Below are 27,150 nucleotides of genomic sequence, written 5' to 3' on the forward strand. Positions count from 1 at the left end.
TGCTTTCGCCTGAACTGTCCCGTTTAATTCTCACAGCCAGCCTATGCGATAGGTATTGTCAGTCCCATTTTTTTTTAGACAAGGGTTAGGAAAGTGACTTACCTAAGGAGCTCCTTATTTTGGAGGTCCTATTAAGGTTTTAAATGGAATAAAGTTAATAACCAAAGTATGGCAGGTTCTTGTAGTATCTAATTGGGTTCATTCACCCTAGATTTGTTTCTTTGAAGAAATACGAAGGAAAGGGCACTTTCAATATGAACAGAACACACGTTGCTTGAATTTTTGCAAAGATGTCTGAAATCACTTTCCTTGAATTGGTACAAAAGCAAATGCAATTCTTCTAAAGTTTAGAATAAACAATTTTTAAGTATGAAAAGTTATTTAAAAACAAACTGTACCAAGAACATTCACTAGTTACTACCGTGTTAATGTTTATTAATTTATAATGCTTACTCCTTCAGACTTCATAATCCTGCCTGATTTGATAGTTACCTCCAGACAACTTAGTCTGATATATTTAGGATTGCCTAAATATTCAGAATCTTTACTATATAATACTTGTTAATCTATAATTTTTTTCAGCCATTCATATAAATGTATAATACATTCTTTTTTTTGAAGCATTTTATCAGGTTTTACTGTATCATTAATTTTTCCTAAAACATAACAGCATTATATTATTTAATTGAATATTGAGATACATAAAAATTCTATCATAGGGATATAGCAAGGCGAACATTATATACTTTTTTCATGGAAGACAAAGAATGGAAAGAAGTCAGATTGTTTTCAGTGTACTATAAAATATAAATTCTGAGTATCTTCCATCTTCAATACCATGACTTTGATATAATGATACACTGTGAAGTTCAAGGAGTTACCGTACCTCAAATTCACATCCTAGTAAATCGATAGGGATGGTATATTTTCTGGCAAAATTCTGCATAGCTCCAGTTAAAAAGGCTTGGGTGAAAAAGAAACCAGAGAGCCAAAACACACAAGGTTTCCCTGAATCATACCAGTCCTATAAGGGAAAACCATACATATTATGCTCAATTTTAAACTTGTACAAGTGTCATATGACAGTCAATTCCTGATTCTGGTTTCTGTTTGTGTTGCCCAATCAATACACACATTACCACAGTTTCCATCATAGGACCCTCTTCCTTGCTACCAAACACACAGCCTACCTTTCTTTTACCCCTTTTCCCTTCTAGTTACTCTTCTTGGAAATCCAAACTAATTTGAACATTAACCTGAATAAAACATGGTTTGAAATACTTAAATCTTCCACAAAAAGCCAAATGTAAATTATTTGGGGATTTAGCACATTACATATACTACTCAAAAGTAACCTTTATATAACTTACACATTGTCTAACTATAGCCCTCATATGTTGATTCTAGTTCCTTAACGCTTTGCATGCCCACTGCCCCCACTCATGGTCTTCTTTCTGTATCATTGTGTCCTGTCTCCTTGCTTTTTCCGTCCCCCTCCCACCACCACTTTTTGCTCAATTAATTTAGCACAATGCTGCTAGAGTATACCTCACCATACATGGTTTCAATCAGATTTAGCATCTTCCACAATTCTTCAGAGACCTACTACTACACACCAAATTAAAGTTTAAATCCCTTTGTCACCCATTCAAGACACTTTACAAGCTGGCCCCAAATCATACTTCCAACTCTATCCTCCTTCCACCCTTAAAAATTTTTTTATTGAGGTAGCATACATACACACACACACACACACACACACACACACACAGCATAAAATCTATGATTTTAACTATTTTTAAAGGCACAATTCAATGAACTTAATTACATTTAGAATGTTATGCTACCATCATCACCATCCATCAACAAAACTTTTCTATCACCCCCAAACAGAAACTGTTCTAGCCATTCCCCCTTCCTGCAGGTCCCTGGGAACCTTTAATCTATGTTCTGACTATGAATTTGCTTATTCTAGATATTTCATATAAATGAAATCATGTAATACGTGGCCTTTGGGGACTGGCTTGTTTCACTTAGCATGATGTTTTCTAGGTTCATCCATGTTATAGCATGTATCCCTTTTTACTCCCCTTTGTATATCCTACATTCTAATCATACTGGACTATTTCTGGTCTCTTCTCTGTATTGGGTAGACATCTGTTGTTTTTTCTGCCCTTCTTCAAGTAACCCAGATTTCCCTCTGAAGGATGAATCCTCCCATACCTTCGGTCAAAGCACTTATGTGGTGGATTTCCACCCAGCTTTCTGGGGTGGATGTGTGATTTATGCTTGGCCAATCATCCTTCCATTCATACTAATGGATTCAGGAAAGGACATGCAAACCAATCAAAGTCAAAGAGATACAGAGACTTTTGTTGCGTCTTTTGGGGAAAAGACTCAATTTCAACTCTTTCACGTTGCGTGGATGTGAAGCCAAAGTTGATGCTACTATCTTGCTAGCATCAGATGACCACCTAATTGAGAAAGGAGTTAACCCAAAAGGTATGGAGCCAAAAGATGAAATACAAGAAGCCAGGACCAGGTAACCATGTTTGCACCCCAGGATGAATCCTTACTAAGCCACTTTAACTCCTGGATTTTTCAGTTACATGAAGGAACAAACTTCCTTTTTGCTTATATCAAACTTTTTGTTATTTACACTGAAATTAATCCTAAATGATATGGTGCCTGTGATCCCACATGTCTCTTTCTAAGTCTTTCTCCTTTCTTTGCAGTGTACAAAATCATTCATCCTTTTAGACACAACTCAAATGCTACTTCATCCATGAATCAACCCTTCTTTCCTGAGCCCAAAGAACTCTCTACCCTCTTTGAAATCCCAGAACATTTTACTTTTATACCATGTCCCTTTCAACACTATATTCATTTATTTTTTATTTATTTTTACATGCATAGCTTATCTCCCTGTAGACTAGAGCCAGTTTTGAACATATGATTCATGCTGTCATCATTGTCTCTCACAGCACAACAAGGTGCCTTGGATGAGGTGGGATCTCGATTTATATTTGTTGAACAGATGAATACAATGAAATGAACTTTGTCTCTGACTGAGCAGTACACCATGGGAAGAAGCTAGCTTTGGTCCCTGGAAGAAGAGAATGGATGGCTGCTGGAGATGTTACAACAGTCTACACTGATGAATCCAGACTTAGAGAAAGAGATGGAGCTGGACAAGAATATGAGCCAGAAAGAACCACTGCCACACATGAGAAAGAGCTGTAAGAACTCAGAAGGCGAGCAAATGGGAAAAAGCTCTCTCCCTCACTCCAGGGCTTCATTTAACCAAGAATGTCATGAGTATGTATGATCAGCTATGTAGATTCTCTGAATTAGCTAGCATTTACCAAGTGCTCAGTACGTTCACACAATAACTCAGTGAGTTAGATCTTGTTCCTCCCATTTCACAGAAAGAGAACTGGGGTGCAGAAAGATTAGTGACTTCCTCGTCACAGAGATAGCATTTGTCAGATCCAGGATTTGACCTGGGATTACAGCCAGTGTGTATAAAGCTTTTTAAAAAAATGGCACAGGAAGGAGAAAGAGAGAATATATAGGATGAAAGGTAAGAAAAAACTAAGAAAAAGAAAACTCAGATGATTCGTGCTTAATTTGTTAACTCTAAGAACCATTAGGAGCTAAGAAATTGTGAGGGGAGGAAACATGATGAGAAAAACAGTACAGCTTCTATAAAAGTAAGAGGACAAGAGGGGAGACTGATTCAAGGGGTTGTGATGAAGAGGTGAGAGAAGCTACCTGATAATGTGTGAGACACTTCTTATTAATTCAGTTGGCATGATTCCAAGGGGGCAATTAAAATTTCAGGATGTATAGAATTAGATGTGAACTTCATATTAACAACAAAGGGAATTTGTCCTGGAGACCACGCTAGCTGACATTGTGCCAGGACACCTCCAGAGGGACCAAGCTAAAGACTCTTCAAAAGCTCTTCAGGAACAAAACAATATACAGGAAAAGAGCAATTCCAGTAAAAGTTTTAGAAAAGTTTTGGAAACAAACTGGGGTATAAAAAATAAAAATTAAGATTGTGGCAAGGGGAGGATGGAATAAACAGTATGCCAGATGCTTTTGATAAAGGACAGAAAGAAGCAGGAAGCAGCCAAAGACATGCTGCAGACATGGCTAAGAGAGTTCACTGGATTATTACATTCTCACTTATCAAATTGGCAAAGAAAAAACAAAAGAACAATAATGACAGAATTAGGCACTCATATTCACTATTGAAGGGAATACAAATTAAATAATTTTTCTGCAGAGTGATTAGGTAATGCATAGCAAAAGCCCTAAAAATGTCCAAATGGAATCCATTAAAACATTAAAAGACTAAGAAACTACCAACTAAGAGGGATTTTTCTAGGAACACAAGAATGGTTTAACACTTGGAAATCTAGTGATAAAATTCAAAACAATACTACACTAAAGAAGAGAGAAAAGGTCACATCATCAGCAATAGATGCTGAAAAGGGATTTGATAAAATCCAACAATTTCTGATTGTATGAAAAGAATAATCTACATTTATCAAATGTTTATCACGTACCAGGGACTGTGCTAAGTGCTATGAATGAATTCTTACATGTAATCATTATAGCAACCCTATGAAGTGCCCATTTTGTGGATGAGGAAACTGAGGATAGTAAGTGGCAGCTCTTCTAGAGACTAAACATTTAACACCTCCATACTGTTTCTTTTGTTAAATTTTAATCTACGTAGAAAGCCCCTATAAATCATTTTATATAAAAAAAAAATAGTCCAAAAGAAAAATGGGCCTAGGATATGAATAACCAATTCACAGAAGAAAATAGAAATGGTAAGTAGACATACAAAATGAAGCAGTCTCACCAATAATCAAAATAAATCACACTAAAACAAGATATGGTTGATCTAGCAGACCGGCAAAAACTGAAAAACGATAAATGAGAGAGCCTGCCTCTCCACATCTTCACAAACACTGACTCTTTCATGGTAGCTTCTAAATTGAAACATACAAAGTGCTTGAATAATGAAAATGCAACTGAATACTGACAGAAAGTATGTGAATTTCCCTAAGCGGTATTTTTGGGTGTCTCTCTCCACCCCTCACATATACATAAACCACAGACTGGGGACACATAGGAGAGTTCGTAAGGGTGGTGGATTTCAAGGCACTCATCTTTTCCCTGGTTCCATGAGATAGGAGACCATTGTGAGGCACTGAATTTTAAGACAATGGCCAATTATTGGTAAATCGAAGCCTTGGACTCTTTTTGACTTACCAAGTCAGTACTGAAATCACAAGACAATGTTAAATTTTGGTCTCAGAGAACCACAAACCTACAATCTTCAGGAATAAAATGTTACATGTTACTTAGATCCAGGTACAGTAGACTTAAAATTTTCTACTCAGTACTTTGAAATTTGTATAATTACCAGTATATTAAAAATTTGGCTAGAATTACCATGAATCCATTACTCACATTCCATTAAACTCAGAGACTTTCAAGTGACTATAACCAATTTCTGATTACTTCCCAGTCAACCAAAAAAATTATATATATAAAATCTTGTACCTGTAAAAATTCCAACCGGGCTAGAAAATCTGTGATATAACTTCCTAGAGGTTTAAGACTTGGGTATGATCGTCTGGCCCATGTTTCTGGAACCTTTCCCATAAGTAAGCTGCCAGAGAGGGCCTCCAGCGTAGAATCCATCACGACTATGCCCTTAATAGCTTTTTCGAGGTCTTGTAATGTGTTACGTATAGTTCTAATTAAGCTGGAATGAAAGAAATTATGCCATAAACATATATATGAAAGCAATACCAGTATGTAGTCTTTCCAGAAGAAGATATCGCAAGAATTTTGTTCACAGCTTTATGGGAGTGTTTCCCAAGTGTGGTTACCACCCACTTCGTGGTATGTGAAGTAATTTTAGGTGATTCTTGGACAAACATTTTTCATTTTAGTTGTTACATATTTTAAATAGTAACTAGCACATCAAACATGTTGCTTTCTGGGCATTATTTGCTTAGGACTAGGCTATTTAAACACAGAATCTTTTAATGAAAAATAGTAACTAATATCACAGTGACATGTAAATATGGAAAAAAAGAATAATGTCTGAAATTTGAGAAATACTACATTAAAAACATAAACTGTACATTCACTTATATACTTATATTTCCCACTTAGGTCTAAACTGCTAAAAATACTATAAATATACCTAATGTAAGGGTTTTAGGCTAGAAGCCTTAGCACTCAGAGATAGTTAAATTATTATATATAAATATGTATGGTCTTTGCATAAGAAATATTGAATGAATTAAGGCAACATAGTGTTCTAATATACTTTATTTTAAAATGTCAACATGTCTAGAAAGTCAAATCAAACTGAAAACACTTTAGAAAATCTATAACCAAAACAATTCTCCATTCCTTAAGCCAGTATTGAGCTGCAGAAAATTCAATGAAATAATCCAAAGCAACTAATTTATTTGCCATCATGTGGTGCCTGGTCAACCTAGACTGGACTCAGGAAGAAAAAGGAAGTATATTGTGTCAGGTGGCAGAAAAATGGTAAACAGTGTGACTACACATGGGCAAAACTTAACATTCATTCCATCTTTCGTTCTTAAGGAGAATAATAATGAGTGGGTGAGAAATTGTGATTACTGAATATTTTAACCAGTAAAAAAGCAGATGTGTTTTTCATCATCTCTTTTACTTTATAAAAGATACCCTCTCTTCTGAGGTAGAAGGTTATGGAACTAAAAAAAAAAAAAGAAAGAAAGAAAGAAAAAGAAAGGGAAAAAAAGGAAAAATGGTAGATTTTGATCATCTTTTCTTAAAATTTTAATTCAATACCAAAGTGTCTTTTATCAACTTTGGTTGGTGCCTTCTGAATCACTGGTGATACAGATCCTTACTTGTTAAATCTTTCCATTTCTTGTACTAACACAGTATTCATGCTCTCTTCATATTCCACAGGATACTTCAAAAGTGCTGCTTCCTTGTCAAAATCATTTGGAAGCTAAGAGAATAGATTTTGAATATCACAAATTACCATCAGAATTGATCATTTGTTTCATTCATCTGAATATCAATATAATAGCTAACATTATAGAGTCTATGTGCTAGGCACTGTGTTAACTGCTTCCATACTTTGTTTCATTTAATCCTTACCATAACATTCTGAGGCAACATTATCTCCATTTCATAGCTGTGAAAATGGAAGTACAGAGAAGGTAAGTAATTGGCCTAAGGGCACACAGCCCAAAAGTGGTCAGTTTGAATCCACAGGTATCTGACACCAAGGTTCATAAACTCAACTACTACAACATACAATACTTTGCAAAAGACTTACATTCCTGAAAAGTTTTGTAATTTATTTTGAAAAATCAAACCTTATTTTCCATTGATAAAACTCACTTACTAATTCATAAATATATTCATTTCCAATCAATTATCAACTGGCTCCAAACAGCTTAGCTTACCCCACTATCAAATAATTAATTTGTGTAAATATAATGGGGTTCCAGGGCATAAGAAGAGAGAAGGCCATCAAGTATTTGAAAGGAACTATGGGACTGATAACCAAGCCCCAAGACATTGGGATTCACTTTCTCAAAGGAGTAAAGAAGTTTCCCGATCAGTAAAGTCCCAAATTAAGAGAGCTCGACTGTCCCCGGGTGGATCCCTGGGTTGTACAAAGAAGTCTTTTAAGATATACTAAGTGGTGTCACTGGCAGGCCCTTTAGCATAGCACATCCCCAGCCCCCAAATAAGTTCCAAATGTCTCTGCCAAGTAACTTCCTTTTAGGGATTTTGTAAGAGCCATCATTGTACATGGGCAAGAACCTCTCCCCACAGAAATAAACCACAGAAGCAGCAAGGGGCCAGGAGTGAGAAGAGGCAAATGGCAGAACCAGTAGCACCAGGGTAGGGGCCAAAGCAGGCTGGTGTGTATTCAACCCGGGGTCTCAGGCAGTGCTGCTTCCTTATTCAGTTATTCTCCAGTGGCCACAGCCAAGCTTTCAGTGAGTTGTGTAAGGCAAAGACACTAACTGTGAGAGTAGAGCAGTGGTCCAGTCCATGGGCTCTGAAGGCAAATGGTCAGGTTCTGCTCTGTCACACATGAGGTGGGACCTTTGTTCAATCTTTTGGAGGTTCAGTTTCTCATTTATGAAATATAGGAATAATTACAGTTCTTACCTTGGAGGTGAAGGTAAGTGAAGATCTATGCTTAGGACCATAATCTTTTTAAAGTTCCCTTAGTATTTCTTTACTGAACTTAAGGCTTATAGAAAAAAAAGTGAGAATAGAGTGTACCATTCCATTTTACTGAACAGGGCTAAGTGCACTGGGCTGTATTATGGAAAAAAAAAAAAAAAAAAAAAAGCTGTACCAGTTAACAGTGCTGATCTTATCTCCCTGTGTCTCCTCACTTCCCAAGTCACAGATTAAAAACCACTGTCTCTGAACCAGCAAGTTCAGACCATTTCCTTTTTTTATAAAAAAGGTCCACTACCTTTTGTTTGGAAATGATAATAAATCATATGTTCAACAGCCTGTTCACAAGAACCTTATATAGTTTGCACCATTACCACCATGTTGCAGATTTGGAAACTAATGTACAGAGAGACAAAGTATCTTGCTCAAGGTCATAATGCTGGCAAATGGAGTTATCAGATTGTCATTTCAGTACCATTTTGATTCATATTATACTGTAAGCAGTACATCTTAGCTAATAATTACCTTGTTGAGAATATCTTTGGTAATTTCTAATAGAATTTGGTCAGTACTTCCCAAGGATCCTGTCTGTTTGGCGGCTCCCTGGGTGAGGAGCAAGGACTCAAAGAGGATTTTAGTTTGTTGAAGGTCTTTGGAGATATCAACATTTTCATGTAATCCAAATATTTCAGGATGTTGAGTAAATGGAAGTTTCTACCAGGAAATAGATTAAGCAAGCAACATATCTTCATAAGAGATATTAATTCATAAAGGCAGACATGTGCAGACCAAAAATTATTAAAAATCAGTTAAACATCAAATAAAAGAGTAATAAAACTTTTCCAACATTCAGTAATTACTAGAAACAAAAGCTATTTAAAATTTATTGAACCTGTAATACTTGTCTAAACCTATACAGTACATGGGAAATGTTCACTATTTGCATTTAGAAAAAAAATCGTACTTACATCTAGCCCTATTTCCAGTGACTTCAATTACCTTAATGAATTCAATGTAGTCATCATAGGTGCTTTTTGGAGGTGCAAAATAGTTTCCACTGGGAGAAAACCTATAATGAGGATTTTCAACTATTTGTGGATTATAAAAGTCAGCCAGCATAGTTAACAGGAGACGTCGGTCCCAGTCATCTGTCACTCTTCCTCCATAGTTACACTCCCCAGTCAGGTAAGAGATAGCCTCAAATGGGATTGTATCATATTCATTTATAAATAACTGAAAGAAAGGAAAAATGAAATGAGAAAACCTTAAACAAAATAGTTTTTCACTTCATTATCACTGTAAGATGATTAAATATCCATAGGATATGTATGAAAAAAAATATACATAGGCATAGAAGAGGGATCAAAAAGGATTCTCATCACACATTGTCTTGGGTGGCTGGGATTGCTGGTGTTTTATGTTTAATTACTTTGCTTATCTACATTTCCTGATTTTTTCCTGAAATAAACACTTATTGCTTCTGTAATAAAAAATTATTAAAAAATGATGACATGAAAATTACCAAGTCTTTTTCCTATGAGCTTGGATAATCCTTCAGGCAGTGGTTCTCAACTTGGGGCATTTTTGTCCCCTGGGAGACATCTGGCAATACCTGGAGACAGTTTTGGTTGTCACAACTGAGGAGGGGGGTGGTACTGACATCTAGTGGGTAGAGGCCTGGACTTCTGCTAAACATTCTACACTGCAGAAGTCAGTCCCCAACAACAAAGAACTGTCCTACCTAAAATGTCAGTGGTGCCAAGACTGACAAGACCCGGTTTAGGGCACCTTTCACAATGAAATAAAAACAAAGCAATTTCAAACTATAGTGCCAGAGGCTGACACACCCAATATGACAGTTTCAAAAATAGACAATACATATCTTTTCTAGTTGCCTTATTATTATAGTAACAGTAGTGACACTACTATTTATATAGCTTTTACATTGTCTTATTCATCTGTCAATAACCCTGTAGAGTAGAGACTCAAGGCTAGGAAATGTGGAGTAATTTTTTACATAGAGAATTATTTAGCAATATCAAAGCCTGAGTTATGTCTTCTAGTTACTAATCCTGTATTTTTCTTCATATACAGTTTTTTTTAAAATGCAATTTTATTGAGGTATATTCACACACAATGCAATCTATCCAAAGTATACAATCAATGACTCACCATATCATATAGTTGTGCATTCATCGCCACAATCGATTTTAGAACATTTTCATTATTCCAAAATAAAGAAAAAATAAAAATAAAAAAGAACTCCCAAACCATCCCATACCCTTACCTCCTATTATTAATATACTGTTTATCATTATTTTATTACTCATGTGCCTATACACTGGGTAAAGGGAGTGTCATTCACAAAGTTTTCACAATCACACAGTCACATGATAAAAGCTATATAGTTTATACATTTATCATCAAGAATCAAGTCTACTGGATTCAGCAGATTCAGGTACTTCCTTCATATACAGTTTTTGTTAGTTTATATATTGGGACAGTATAAATTGCTGGATGAGTTTTTCCTACCCCTGAAAAGTTTACTTAATAGTGCAGGGATTGCAGCAGACATGGTGCACGGTTGAGAAAAATGTTTCTAAATCCCCCAGGGCCAAGTTAAAAGAAAGCCTAATTCTTTGTTTGAGACTTCCAGGGGCAAGAGAAGAGTCAGGAGATATAAAAGGAGGACTGAGAGAGAGGGAAAGATATCATTTGGGAGAATGCATTATTCATGAAAAGAGGAAAGTTTCTCCCTCTTCTCTTTCTGGGGGAGAAAAAGGTATGTTTAAATTTGGTCCTCTCCCTCCCCAAAACAGAAGGAATATACCAGAAGAGAATTTCTTGTTACATTAATGGTGTATACAAGAAGTGGAGACTGAGAACTCATTCCCTGGCTATCTATCTAGCCATTAGTTTGCTGATTTGCCCCTTTAGAGAGAGGTGCCCTGATGATATGACCAGGTGAAGGTAGTTTAAAGAAGAACCATCCTGTCAAGTTCCCAGATCCTGAAGATACGAAGGATGGATGCAACCCATGTCTATAGGCTCTAGTGTTGGGGTTATGAAGGTTAATAAGACAGGAGCTTGCAGGTTAGGGCCTGGCAAGAAGATGGATAATCCTCAGTTGACTGAGAATAGTTTTAGCAAACTATTGACCAATGTTTACAATCAATATAGCTTCATCACCAAATTACAATTCCACATGCACCAATTTCAATAATTGTTCCAAGGACTTTCAAATTGACAGACTGTTCTAGTTAGAGTTTCTGCCATGCCTTTTAAAAAGAAGAGTAGATAAAATATCAGTTTCTAAAATAGTCATCATTTACAATTTATGATTTTAAAGCTTGGTATAAGCTCAATTAAATGTTTATAGCCTTGCAAACACCAACTTGATTGAAATCTAATAGCACCTAATTTGGCTTAATCAACACTTTGCTTTTCTCTTTATGAGCCCCCATGTCATAAAGGCCCTTCATCACAGAAGAAAAAATTAATGTACTGTGGTTGTCCAGCTGGATTGATAAATTTGGTAAAATATGACAGAAGCAAAAGTATTGGAGTTGGACAGACCTGAGTTTAAATTCTAGACCAATGGGCAAGTTCACTTTAGAGCTTTGGTTTTCTCAAAAATAGGGATAATACCAACCTTACAGTGTTGCCTAATTCAATTCTTGAGTTAGTAGGAATTTATAGTGGATATTTATTCTTTTTATGAGGTATGGGGGTACAGTTGATGACCTAAATGTTTCCTTTTTGAGTCAACAGAAGCTGGGAAAACTAACCCCTTTCAACTAAAGCCTAGGCCCATGACCTGGGCTTTGCTACTCAGATGCATTCATTCTAGACTTTGAACTGAGAATCAGGGTGCAAAGAAGCGGTAAACAGCAAAGAATATGTTTGGGTATGGTTGTGACATCAGAGGGCTGTGGTCAAGCCAAGTCTGTATGGCAGCAATGCAAGCCTAAAAATCAACAAGGGTAGTGGTGCTCTATTCTTTTACCAGACATGACATATTCTGGATTCGACAGTGGATGCCTTGTCTCTGAGCTTGGCTCTCCAGCCATCTTGATGATGCTGAGAATTACCCAATATTCTTTCGATAAATTCCTGTTTTGCTTAAATTAGATGGCCTGTCTCTATTGACGGATTGAGCTAAATTGTGGAATTGACTTAGTGGAAGAGAAGTGTAGAGGGTAGTGAGAACAAATATAAAGCCAACACTGAGGATGGCATTACAAAAAGAAAGAACCAGGGCCCTTGATGACAACACTGCTGTATTGCTAAATCAACCAATCCCAGAGACTGTCTTTCCTCTGCACCTTTTTTTTTTTTAAATATGAGATAATAAGATTCATTATGGTTTTAATCCAGTTTGAATCAGTTTTTCCATTTCTTGCAGCAGAAAGAATCTAGAGAGAGTGCTTCATAAACCTTAGGTACAATTGTTACTACTACCTGGCGACCTAATAGTGGTGTTAGAAGAACTGAATAAGCTATCCTAAACATAGAGACTTGCATAGGGCCTGGTACAGTGATATTTTATAAATGTTAGTTCCTTTCCCATTTTACCTGTAGTTGTCGGATACTGATGCGTAAGTCTGATTCATTAAATCCATATGGAATATTCCAACCAAGAGGACCAAATTTCTTTCTCTCTTGTACAAGGGCATGAAAAAAACAAACTCCAAACAGCAACTTCTCCCATGCCTTTAACAACAATAAAAAATTCAGATCAGATTTTCTATCAGTATAACAAGGGGAATAAATAAATGATCTTTTCATTATAAGATTCTATGATTGTATATTTCTATAAACTTATATTTTCAAAAGATATACTATCTAAAATAATACGGAATACAAAAAGTACTAATGTGAACATCAAAATCTTCAAAGCTAGACAAACCACAATAATATTAAACTTTATTCAAAGGCAATAGTGTTACTATTAAAATACCAAAGTACTGGCTAATAATACTTTGGTCTTGTTCATAGATATCTGCAACGTCAATCTTCAAATGTCATCCTGTAGACTACTGGAATATGCTTGAGACTACAGAATTGTTAATAATATGATATAAATAAATAAATATGACTTTGTGTTTTCCAGTTGGAGATCATTTTTGAAATTAGTTTATTTAATCAGTCCATGGCATCTTCATATGTGTGACATTTATGCTGTGATGGACAGTCTCATGGGCCTCTCACCAAACCTGTGTCAGCGTTCTGGAGGATGGCCACCCATCTCTTTGAGGTTCCCCTCAAGTAAATTTCAAGTATAATACACAGCATGTATTTTAAATTAGACCATCTCAAACATACCCTCCAAATCCAATAAAAATCCATCCAACTATTTTCATGTGATACAGTAGAAGAAATTATTTCTATACTATTAAAATGCAAGTGAACCATGCTTTACTCAAAAGATGTGTTCTTGAAATGCCGTACATAAATAAAGAATATGTTGATGAATGTTACGCTTAATAAAGGGAAGAAACTTTTGGCAATGAAAGCAACGATCTAATTCACATACGTTTTCTGCATATTTTCACATAATGGGTTTTCTTAAGGCAGGGACTATGCCTAAATGTTTTTTTTTTTTTTTATTAAATTCAGTTTTATTGAAATACATTCACACACCATACAATCATCCATGATATACAATCCACTGTCCACAGTATGATAACATAGTTATCCGTTCATCACCACAGTCTATCTCTGAACATTTTCCTTACATCAGAAAGAACCACAACAAGAATAAAAAATAAAAGTGAAAAAAAACACCCAAATCATCCCCCCATCCCACCCCATTTGTCCTTTAGTTTTTATCCCCATTCCTCCACTCATCCATACACTAGGTAAAGGGGGTGTGATCCACAAGGTCTTCACAATCACACTGTCACCCCTTGTAATCTACATTATTATATAATTGTCTTCAGGAGTCCAGACTGCTGGGTTGGAGTTTGGTAGTTTCAGGTATTTACTTCTAGCTATTCCAATACATTAAAGCCTAAGAGGTGTTATCTATATAGTGCATAAGAATGTCCACCAGAGTGACCTCTCGACTCCATTTGGAATCTCTCAGCCACTGAAACTATTTCGTCTCATTTTGCATTCCCCCTTTGGTCAAGAAGATACTCTCAGTCCCACAATGCCGGGTCCACATTCATCCCCGGGAGTCATACTCTGCGTTGCCAGGGAGATTTACAACCCTGGGAGTTGGGTCCCACGTAGGGGGGAGGGCAGCGAGTTCATCTGTCGAGATGGCTCAGTTAGAGAGAGAGAGGGCCACATCTGAGCAACAAAGAGGTACTCAGGGGGAGACTCTTAGGCACCATTACATACAACTTTAGACTGCCTAAATGTTTTTGAATGGCTCCATTTGTTTCTGTCTTTGTCCCTTTATTTAGATTGGGTTCCTTCAAAAGCAGAACCTGAGAGAAGGATTAGGGAATAGGTGGGTTTATTTGGGAGGTGATCCCAGGAAGCAGGAAAGAAGGAATGGGGAAAGTGAGACTGGGAAAGAAGCTTCATTGTAAGAGTGAGTTATAAGAGAGATGTTGCTGTGGCAATGGGGACTCAATTTTGTTGAGACAAGTGTTCCCTGTATGTTGAGTGTTACCCCTAGAGGTGAATATTCTTCCACTTTTCTAGTCTATGCTTGTGCATCTGTGGACCAAGCAGGTTTCAGAGAAGTCACGTGGGGGCAGAAAGATGCCTACCTAAGGTAGGATGCTGTCAGCCTTAAAGGAATCTGAGCCCACAAAGAACTTTTACAACTATGGCTGAAATTAGATGTGGGCTGAAGAGATGTGACAAGGGACACCAGAGGAGTTTTCCACAGTTCTTTTATTTGGATTTTTTTAAAACTACATATTCTAAAAAAAATTTAAATATTAAAAAATATTTTTCTAAAACAAAACAAAACTTTTCCTAAATGCTTAAGTGGGTTATTTTAATGTTTTTTTCCAACTGTTTTCTGAATTATATTTATATTTTCCATGTTACATTTTGTGAATAAACCAAGGGGTCAGCAGGATGTTGTCTTCTCTACTTAAAGATTATGTTATTGACCCATCATCAGTGGGTATGTATTTTTCTTTGTGTTCTATGCAGGGGTGCTGATTTGTGTTGACTCATCCAAACTCCTTATCAACACATATTAAGGCTTTTACAGTCTTGTCCCAATATTCCTTCCCACACATATTTCCTAATATCTTATTGCTCTTTCCACAACATTGTCATAATTCTGTGCCTTGAGACATACGTCTTGTGCCTACTTCAAATGCCACTACCTCAGTCAAGCAGAGTTAATCAACATACAATGCTTATGAGCTGCATGAGTTCAATAATTAATTTATCCACACCCTAGCTTCTTTATTTGAAAAAGAGGGGTGTGATAACAATACCTATATTACAAGATTGTTGTGAGGCTCATATATTTAAACTGCCTGGAACCTGCTAGTGAGCAATAAATATTTGTTCCCTTCGCCCCCTCTTTTCCTTTCTTTGTCCTTCCATAGTTCATAATACTACCCCAGTTGTTGAGAGCAGTGGTTCCCAACCTAGCTGAACATGTGAATTTCTTTTATTTGTTTATTTCTATCACTTCTTGAACCCAAATTCAGACCTAGTGAATCAGAATCTCCAGGAGTGGGGCATTGACATCTATATGTTTAACAAGCTCCCCAGGTTTATGGGACTTGTGATTGAGCTTGCCTCATAAACATATTAGAATGTATTAGATTATCATTCCCCCTTCACTAGCTTCTGTCTATCACTAGGTCCCCAATATTCTACACTATAAGACACTGATTTTACATTGTTAAGGGAGTTCATGGTAGTGGTAACACCCTGTCTCTCCTTTTGTGTCTGACTTATTTCAGTCAGCATTATGTCTTCAAAGTTCATCCATGTTGTCATATGTTTCAGGACCTTGTTCCTTCTTACTGCTGCATAGTATTCCATCAAATATACACACACACATATATACACATACACATACATACACATACATACCACATTTTGTTTATCCACTCATCTGTTGAAGGACACTTGGATTGTTAGTTTCCATCTCTTAGCAACTGTGAATAATACCAAAGTGAACATCAGTGTACAAATGTCTGTTCTTGTCACTACTTTCAGATCTTCTGGGTATATACCAAGAAACGGAATTGTTGGATTGTAGGGTAATTTGATATCTAGTTTTCCGAGAAACCGCCAAACTGTCTTCCACAGTGGCTGTACCGTTACACATTCCCATCAACAAAGAATAAGAATTCCAATTTCTCCACATCTCTCCATCATTTAAGGTTTCCTGTTTATTTAATGGCAGCCATTCTACTGGTGTGAGATGCTATCTCATTGTGGTTTTGATTTGTACTTCCCTAATAGCTAGTGAAGACAACCAATTTTTCATGTGTTTTTTTAGCCATTTGTATTTCCTCCTTGGAAAAATGCCTTTTCATATCTTTTGCCAATTTTGTAATTGGGCTGTTGGTGCTGTTGTAGACTTGGGGATTTCTTTATATATGCAGTATATCAATCTCTTATTAGACATATGGTTTCCAAATATTTTCTCCCATTGCGTTGGCTGCCTCTTCACCTTTTTGATAGTCTTTTGAGGCACAGAAGCTTTTGATTTTAAGGAGTTTCCATTTATCTATTTTTTCTTTTGTTGCTTGTGCTTTGAGTTTAAGGTCTAAGAAGCTACCTCCTATTACTAGGTCTTGAAGATGTTTCCCTATATTATCTTCTAATAGTTTTATTGTGCTGTCTCTTATATTGAGGTCTTTGATCCACTTTAATTTTTTTTTTTTTCGCGTGTGAGTTAGGGGTCCTCTTTCATTCTTTTGGTGATGGATATCCTGTTCTCTCAGCCCCAGTTGTTGAAGAGATTGTTCTGTCCCAGTTCAGTGGATTTGGGGGCCTTATCAAAAATCAGACAACAATAAATCTGGAGGCCAACTTCTGAATTCTCAATTCGATTCCATTGACCAATGTGTCTATCTTTGTGCTAATACCCTGCTGTTTTGACTACTGTGGCTTTCTAGTAAGCTTCAAATCAGGAAGTGTAAGTCCTCCCACTTCATTCTTCTTTTTTAGGATGTTTTTGGCACAAGGCTCCTTTCCCTTCCTAATAAATTTGATAACTAGCTTTTCCAAGTCTGAAAAGTAGGTTTGTTGGAATTTTGATTGGAATTGTGTTGAATCTTTGGATCAGTTTGAGGAGAAGTGACATCTTAATGACATTTAACCTTCCTATCCATGAGCATGGAATATCTTTCCATCTTTTTAGGTTCTTTTTTATTTCTTTTAGTAAAGTTTTATAATTTTCTGTGAAGAGGTCTTTTATGTCCTAGGTTGTTTATTCCTAGGTATTTGATTTTTTTAATTGCTATTGTGAATGGAATTTTTTGATTGCCTCTTCAGTTACGTACATTACTGACTTATGTGCATTAATCTTGTATCCCACCACTCTGTTGAACTTATTAGCTCAAGTAGCTTTGTCATCTATTTCTCAGGATTTTCCAAATATAAGATCATGTCATTTGCAAATAATGACAGTTTTACTTCTTCCTTTCTAATATGCGTATCTTTTATTTCTTTGTCTTGGTGAATTGCTCTGGCTAGAACTTCTGGCACAATGCTGAATAACAGAAGTGACAGTGGGCATCCTTGTCTCATTCCCAATCTTAGGAGGAAGGCTTTCAGCCTTTTACTGTTGAATACGGTGTAGGCTGTGGGTTTTTCTTATATACCCTTTATCATATTGAGAAAGTTTCCTTGAATTATCACTTTTTGAAATGTTTTTATCAAAAAGGGATGCTCAATTTTGTCAAATGCTTTTTCAGCATCTATTGAGATGATCATTTTATTTTCCCCTTTCAATTTGTTAAATGTATTGTATTACATTGAATGATTTTCTTATGTTGAACCACCCTTGCATACCAGGAATGAAACCCACTTGGTTATGGCGTAAAATTCTTTCAGTGTGCATTTGGATTCGATTTGCAAGTATTTTGTTGAGAATTTTTACATCTATATTCATTAGGGAGATTGGCCCATAGTTTTCCTTTTTTGTAGTCTCTTTATCTCATTTTGGTATCAGAGTGATATTAACTTCATAAAATGAGTTAGGTAGTGTTTCTTTTTCTTCAATTTTTTGCAAGTGTTTGAGCAGGAGCGGTATCAATGCTTTTTGGAAGTTTGGTAAAATTCCCCTGTGAAGCCATCTGTTCCTGGGCTTTTATTTGTAGGTAGGTTTTTGATGACTGATTGGATGTCTTTGCTTGTGATTGGTTTGTTGAGGTCTTCTGTTTCTTCTTAGGTCAGGCTAGGTTGTTCATGTGTTTCCAGGAAATCATCTATTTCCTCTAAATTGTCTAGCTGGTTGGCAGCAGTTGTTTATACTATCCTCTCATGATTTTTTATTCAGGAGCCATAGTAATTAACCTGCTCTCATTTCTGATTCTGTTTATTGGGTCTTCTCTCTTTTTGATTTTGTCAGTCTAGCTAAGGGTCTGTCAATCTTGTTTATCTTCTCAGAGAACCAACTTTTGGTTTTATTTCTTCCCTTGTTTTTTTTTGTTTGTTTGTTTTCCAGCTCATTTATTTTTGTTTCAATCTTTGTTACTTCTTTTCTTCTACTTGCTTTAGGGTTAGTTTGCTGATCATTCTCTAGGCTCTTCAGTTGTTTAGTTAGTTCTTTGGTTTTAGCTCTTTCTTGCTTTTTGATGTATGCATTTAGAGCTATAAATTTCCCTCTCAGCACCGCCTTTGCCACATCCCATAGGTTTTGATATGTTGTGTTCTCATTTTCATTCGTCTGTAGATGCTTACCAATTTTTCTTTCGATTTCTTCTTTGACCCATTGGTTGTTTAGGAGTGTGTTGTTTAACCTCCATAAATTTGTAAAAGATCTGGTTCTTTGGTGGTTACTGATTTCTAGTTAGATCAATATGGTCTGAGAATTTGCTTTGAATAATTTCAATCTTTTAAAATTTATTAAGACTTGTTTTGTCTTAATAGCATATAATCTATTCTGGAGAATGTTCCATGGGTGCTAGAGAAGAATGTATATCCTGGTACTTTGGGATGTAATGATCTATATATGTCTGTTAAGTCTAATTCATTTAACATATTGCTTAGGTTCTCAATTTCCTTATTGGTCTTCTGTCTAGTTATTCCATCTATAGAAGAGAGTGGTGTATTGAAGTCTCCCACTATTATTGTAGACATGTCTATTGCTCCCTTCAGTTTAACCAATGTTTGTCTCATGTACTTTGGAGCTCCTTGATTGGGTGCATAAACATTTACGATTGCTATTTCTTCTTGGTGAATTGTCCCTTTTATTAATATATAGTGTCCTTTTCTTTCTTTGTCAGTTATGACATCTTTGCATTTAAAGTCTGTTTTGTCCGATGTTAGTATAGCTACCCCTGCTTTGTTTTGGTTCCAGCTTGTGTTGAATATTTTCCATCCTTTCACTTTCCATTTTTTTATGTCACAGAGTCTAAGATGAATCTCTTGTAAACAGCATATTGATGGTCATACTTTTAATCCAATCTTCAGCCTGTATCTTTTAATTGGAGAGTTTAATCCATTCACATTCAAAGTTATTACTGTGAAGGGAGTTTTTGAACCAACCATCTCATCCTTTGTTTTTAGTTGTCAAATCTATTTTTCCCTCTGTCTCTTTTTTTACTTTGAGTTACTAATACTCTTCAGTTCTGTGCCCTTCTCCAGACCTCTCTCTCTCTTTTTTTTTTTTTACTCAGCCAGTAGAGCTTCCTTTAGCATTTCTTGCAGGGCAGGTCTCTTGTTAACAAATTCTCTCAGCCTTTGTTTGTCTGTAAAAATTTTAAGCTCTCCCTCAATTTTGCAGGAGAGCTTCTCTGGATAAAAAATTCTTGGCTGGCAATTTTTCTCTTTCAGAATCTTAAATATGTCATACCATTTGCCTTCTTGCCTCCATGGTGCCCACTAAGTAGTCACTACTTAGTCTTATGTATTTTCCCTTGTATGTGGTGAATCGCTGCTCTCTTGCTCCTTTCAGAACTTTCCCCTTTTCTTCAGCATTTGACAATCTGATCAGTATATATTTCAGAGTGGGTTTATTTGGGTTCATTCTATTTTCATTGGGCATTTTTGATTTGCATATTGATGTCATTTAGAAGGGTTTGGAAGTTTTCCCCAACTACGTCTTGATATACTTTTCCTAGCTCTTTACTTTTCTCCTTCTGTGACACCAATGATTCCTATATTTGTTTGTTGCCTGTTGTCCATCACTTCCCTGAGATCCATTTCAAATTTTTCAATTTTTTTCACCATCTGTTCTTTTGTACACTCACATATGATTGCGCTGTACTGTAGTTCACCTATTCTTTCTCCTGCATCTTCAAATCTGCTATTGTGTATCTCTGGTATATTTTTAATTTGATCAACAGTATCTTTTATTTCTATAAGATCTGCTTTTTAAAATTTACTCTTTCAAATTCTTCTTTATGCTCTTCTAGGGACTTTTTGATGTCATTTATGTCTTTAGCAAAGGTGGGTGCATGGGAGTGGAGAGCCACGCTCACTCCCTTACCTGACTTCTATCTTGCCCCTGCCGGCCCCGGGAGCTGGTCCCAGCCAAACAAACTCACCATTCCTCAAGGCACAGTATCTCTGTGTTTTTGTCTATGTTCCCACCACACACTCTAGGGGTCCCTCTGTGGCTGATCACATCCCAAAAATGCAGTCCTGGGCTTTCTCTGAGCCCTCTCTAGTTTCTTTCACTGAGGAGACGCTCTCTCTGCCTCGCCTACTCTGCCATCTTCCCAGAAGTCACCAATTGTTTTTATAACCACAGAAGTTGCTTGGTGAAGTTTTACCTATTGCCACTTTTATCATGAAAATGATGGCATATGGCAAGGGTGTGCCGACTTTGGATGTCCACAGATCCCAGCTGGATGCCAATGCTATTTCCTCAATGTCGTAATGCAGAAGGAGTGAGGGTGATTCCTTTCCAACTCAGTGCCACTCTTTATATCAGTCACCTGAGCCCCAAAACAGTTCTGCCCATGCTTTCAAAGTTTTCCTTCTCTGTTTTCAGATCCTCTCTCCTCTAATTTCACGTGCTCAAACCCTAGGCACTGGATAGGGATCAGATGCCATATCACCTTCTCCAGTCTATTAAGCTCTCTTTCCAGCTAAAACCACCAAACACCCCCCCCCCTTTCTCCCAGAGTTACAAACAAAATTATTGCCCAGAACTAGGGCTATACAGAAAGTATCATAAAATAGAAGCAAGCTAGCAAAGAACTCAATCTTTTATTTTACCTTCATTATCATTCCTTTTCTAGTTCAAATAGGCAGGTATGATAAATACCATATGTTGGAGGAAAGGGTTGGGGTGGGCATTAGTGGAGAGGCATGATTTACCCCAGTCTTGATGTTTCCTTACATGTGGGGAGGTATCTATCAGTGTAATACTCCTGACTTTTCTCTGTCCTTTTACTCACTTGCTGCCGGAGTGGGGATGACCCACATAATCCATAAATTTTGGAAAAATTAACCAGATATGCTTGGCTCATCTCCTTTTCTTTCTGAGAATTGAGTCTTCTGCAGGAGGTTGAGTTTTCTTATGTTCCTCTGGGTAGATAAATCTGCTTAATTCTGGGCTTCAGTATAGGAAGACCATTTTTCCCCCACAGATTTAAGTTATATGTTCCAACCAAGCCTAGATCAGTAATTAAGGCTATATTTTGGCTCCTATATGCTTATTCTTTTTCTTGCTTCTTAAGTGGTAAGAATTCAAGCAGGGAAAAGGAGTGCTATTTATGTGACCCCTAAAGTTCCCAATACCCTGTGCAAAACTTTTTAGATGGATACGTAGAAAAGCATCATTAATTTGTTAAATCATTATTACTAGAATTTAAGTTGCATGAGGGCAGGAGAGTACCTAACATATTTGTTGAAGGAATGAATTCATGATGTGAAAGTAGATTTCCATTCTTGAGTCTTCATCAAAAACACCTTTGGGCTTTTGTTTACAAACTAAGATACATTAATTCATTCAACAAATATTTATTTGAACATCTTCTATGTGGAAAGCAGAATACAAAATATTGGGAATAAAATGGTGAACAAGACAGGTACAATTTCTGTCTTGTTAGATAATGCCTAAAGTTTAAAACATTATTAAATAAAATATTTATGTTTTTCATATTTTCTCATTGTAAAAACATTTTAAAAGTTCAAGAGGCTGAATATTACCAGTTCCTTTCCATGGCATCCCTTGAAAAAGTGAAGATCTGAAACTGGATCTGTGAGATATGACTGAAGAAGATTTAGCCGAAGACCTGTGGGAGGTTCATTTGTCATTTTTACTCCATTCTGCAGAATTGTTACTGGGAACTAAGAAAAAATAAATGGAGAGCATTATGCAAAGTAGCAAGCTCGGGTCCTAAAAATACAAACACCTGAGGATTAAGAAACAGGTATAATAGAGGACTCCAGAAATATTCAAAAAACCTCATAAGGTTAAACACTCAAAGTTGGAGTAAGATAAACAATGTAACAGACAACTACATAAATGAACTGAATTCTACAGGAAATAAACATACTTTTGGAGACGGGTAACTTGTGAGCCAAAGCCTAAAGGAAGAGTTACAGACTTCAGGAGAAAAATCTTCACATATTTTTTCCAATGTGGGCATCCAGGAGACAGCAAGGTGACAATTCTGTAGGCAAACCCAAGTTCCCTCTTCTACTGCTTCTTTAATCATTTTTGTTGCAATTGGTCCTTGTCCCTGTCCCAGTGAAATAGCTTGAAACTTATTTCCAGACATAGCTTTATCATTTGCAAATTTCAGCAGGCCTAAGAAAGGTACAAAAATTTGTCTTACTACTTACTTTAAAATTACAAAATAGGCCTTATGATTTCAGTGTCTAGGTGTTTAATCATGGAAAATTCTATTTACCTTTCTCTGTAATTACTGGATCTACAAACTGATTTATAATTTTAGAAATGGGCATTGAGCAAGATGTATTACTTAGAATTCCTTAACAGTTTACAGTGTGTTCACTTACTGGCCATAGGATCTGCTCCTGGAGAAAGCACAAAGATTAAGGGAATTGTGCAATTTGAATCCAAGTAACTCTTTGTCAAATCAAATGGTGGAGGCTCTACAAACTTTTTCCCTAGTTTGTCAGTTACATAATTTGTTACAGCTGGGGTAATCTGTTGAAAAGAGAAAATGTGACTTTTAGAGCAACTTTTATGTCACATAGCTTTGATTGTTACTGAAAATCAACCAACAGTAAAATAAGAGTGTAATGGTTAAGAAACACAAGCAACTTATCATAGACAAAATACTAATTTATTATATAAAAAGCTTCTACAAATTGACAGGACAAAAACCAACAACCCCAAAGAAAAATGGCCAAAGGAGATGAACAATTTATAAAGAAGGAATATGAATAGATCTTAAACATACAAAAAGATGCTCAACTTCATTTGGTGTAGCAGAGACTGCAAACTGCCCTCCTTCTTTGCCTCCTTCTGACAATAGAACCCCACTAGGTGTGGCCATATGACTAAGTTTTGGCCAGAAGGATACAAGTAGAAATTATATATGGAATTCCAGATCATATTTTTATAAGGAAGCTGTTTGCCTTTAACATTCTCTTTTCCTCTTCAACAGATGTAGTGCTCATGAGCCAGCTTCAACCGTGCTAATGAGGAATGCACTCTAGGGGACTTAACCTGACTGTCTGGATGATCTCAAGACCACTTCTGCTCTGGCAGCCCCCAGTCACTTGCCCCTGGGCTATTAGCAGAGAGAGAAGTTAAATTCTATTTCATTTAAGTCACTACATTTTAGATCTTTTTCTTTTACAGCAGCTTAGTCTGTACTCTAATATTCATAAAAAGAAAACACAAATTATAACCATACGTGGATACCATTTTTCACCCAATGAGATTGGCAGAGATCCAAAAGTTTGGCAACATATTGTGTGGGCAAAGGTATGAGTTAATAGACATTCTCATACATTTGCTGTGGACAAGTAAATTGGTGTGACTTTCGTGGAAGGCAATTTGGCAACAGTTATTTAAATTACAGATGAACAAACCCACTTACCCAGCAATTTAATTTCTAGGATTTTATTCAAAGAGATATTTGCCTATTTGAAAAATGACTTTTAAATAAGATTATTCATTGCAGCATTTTAGTAATAGATAACATTAAAAAATATCATAAAGTTCTAACATTAGTAATCATAAGAAATTATGATAAATTTATACAATGGAATATTATGCACTTGTGAAAAAGAATGAGAGTACACTGAGTTCATAGCCTCATTATTCACAGAAGTCAAAAGGTAGGAAAAAAACCAAGTGTCCATCAACTGATAAATGGATAAACAAAATGTTATATAGCCATATAATGGAATAATGTTTAGTCATAAAAAGCAATGACGTTCTGACACATGCTACAACATGAAAAAATGGAAAACATGTTAAGTGAAATAAGTCAGATACAAAATGACAAATATTGTATGATTCCACTTATATGAAATATCCAGAATAAGCAAATTCATAGAGGTGGAAAGAAGATTAAAGGTTGGCAGCGGCTGGGTGGAGTGGGAAATGACTAACTATTCTCAATGAGTACAGTTTCTACTTAAGATGATGAAAAGACTTTGGTAGTGGATGATGGTGACCACAGCGTAGCATTATAGATGTAATTAATGCCACCAAATTGTACATTTAGAAATAGCTAAAATGGAAAATTTTATTTTACATATGTTACCTCAATTTTTTTTTTAAAAAATAAGAAAGCTCTTTATGAACTGATAGGGAAAAAAGCAATATGCAAAAAAGTACCTGACGCTCTTTGTGCTAAATAGAAGTTGGAAAGGAATTTATGTGTGTGCATATTTCTAAATGCATACAAATATACAAAAGAGGCAAATAACACTGATTGCCTGAGGGGAAGGATGTTGAGTGACTGAGAGATGGAGATGGGAGGTATACATTTCACTATATACCCACTTACTCCTGTCATTCAAAATAGCATTTGAGTTTTGAAAAACAGGGATATGTGACTTATAAATTATATTAAAATTAATTTAAAAATCAATGCTACTCATCAGCATTAGAAGCTAAAAATAAGTACAAAGGGGCATAAGACATTATCTTCTAAATGCCAAATGCTTCTCTAAAGAGAAAACTCTAGGAATTCAGTGGAGAGAGGAGGGACCACAGGAGGCTTTTGTAGTTCTGGAAGCTTCATGGAATAGGTGAGAAGGAAGGATGGAACATTCTAGAGAAGTAAATTTTGTGTAGCTTTGAGCAGCTCTCTTATTATTTTGAAACAGTGGATGTTTCAAAGAGATAGCAATGGAATGGCAGAAAGTGGCCATGTTAGAAAAAGATACCAACTGCCAGGCTACAGTTTTGTCATTACTCCATAAGTATTGAAAGTCCACTGAAGGTTTTCCAAAAAGGAGCTAATAATGTCATGGCAGCTTTTCCTTTCTTTAATAACTTCTCATGAGCAAAGATGAAGTCTATTTTTGTTCTCTACACCCGACACCATGTATAGTCCCTACCTAGCACAGTAGATCATTATATACATTTAAGAAAAGAGAAATGCCGTAGACACTGCTCCCCAGTACTCTAAGCTCTACTAGGGCCACCATCTCCTGACATGATGTAATTGAAATCTAGCATGATAGTTTTCTATAGAAAAAGTACCCTGTTACAGTAAATTAATGTAAAAAAAAAAAGTTACAAGCCTTTCATAAAAGATTTCAATCCTTCAGCTACCTCCGATGACTAAAGCTTTGTTTTGGATCTCTAGGGATTTATTGTCTAGTGAGAGGGCATTGGGGATTGAATCATGTACCCAACAAAAGACATGTTCTTAGTCTTAATCACATTCTTGTAATAGGACCTTTTGAAGATGTTCTTAGTTAAGGTAGGCCAAACTGTATCAGGGTGGGTCTAAATCTGTATCATTGGAGACCTTATAAAGAGAAGAAATTAGGATATAGTCAGGAGAATCCAGATATCAGAAGAAACCAAAAGATTTAGAAACCAGAAGTCACAGAAAGTCACAGGAGGAGACAATGAAGCAGATCAGCATGTGTGGTGGTTTGAAGCTGTAGGTACCCCAGAAAAACATGTTCTTAAACCTAATCCATTCCTATAGGTGTGAGCCTATAGGAAGTATGACTTTTTGATGAGGTTACTTCAGTTAAGGTGTGGCCCACCTCAATCAGGATGGGTCTTAATCCTATTACTAGAGTCCTTTATAAGCAGAATGAAATTCAGACAGAAGAAAGAGAGGCGGCTAGATAGAGCAGCCAGCAGATGAACATCAACAGAATGTGGAGAAGAACGGAGAGACCAGGCGATATCACCATGTACCTTGCCACGTGACAAGCTAAGGACCAAGGATTTCTGGTAGCCAGCCCAGAATGCCACAGTCTTTGGGGAGAAAGCATCACCTTAATGATGCCTTGATTTGGATTTCTTCCTAACCTCAAAACTGTGAGCAAATAAATTACATTGTTTAACTGGACCCATTTCATGGTATTTGCTCAAGCAGCCTACCAAACTACAACATCATCACAGAATACTACTGACCCTGAGAGAAGGCATGGCCTTACTGACATTCTGATTTTGGACTTCTGGCCTTCAAAACTGTGAGACAATAAATTCCTGTTTTTAAGCCAACCTATTGAGTAGCATATGTTATAGCAGCTCTGGCAAACTAAGGCAGAGGGAAATGTATGCATATACAACTATCAGGTAGAGAAGAATGAGGTAAGTTTTAACAAAGTACAAGGTCTTTGGGAGTTTGAGTAAGGAGAAATGCTTCAGGGGTCAAGTAATTAGGTAGATCT

At 36.3% G+C, this 27,150-nt stretch overlaps 1 protein-coding gene across 1 annotated transcript in view; it reads right to left on the reverse strand.

Annotated features, from left to right (window-relative positions):
- The window catches only part of DNAH12 (dynein axonemal heavy chain 12), a 304,653-nt gene that overhangs the window by 19,010 nt on the left and 258,493 nt on the right, over window positions 1-27,150 (reverse strand). Inside the window, 9 exon segments of the mRNA XM_037798810.1 lie at window positions 887-1,024; window positions 5,587-5,791; window positions 6,942-7,045; window positions 8,770-8,958; window positions 9,244-9,477; window positions 12,820-12,957; window positions 22,510-22,650; window positions 22,860-23,113; window positions 23,326-23,476. Of these exon segments, the coding sequence (XP_037654738.1) occupies window positions 887-1,024; window positions 5,587-5,791; window positions 6,942-7,045; window positions 8,770-8,958; window positions 9,244-9,477; window positions 12,820-12,957; window positions 22,510-22,650; window positions 22,860-23,113; window positions 23,326-23,476 (1,554 nt within the window).

The sequence above is a fragment of the Choloepus didactylus genome, chromosome 1, assembly GCF_015220235.1.
Source record: "Choloepus didactylus isolate mChoDid1 chromosome 1, mChoDid1.pri, whole genome shotgun sequence".
NCBI classification, from domain to species: Eukaryota; Metazoa; Chordata; class Mammalia; order Pilosa; family Megalonychidae; genus Choloepus; species Choloepus didactylus.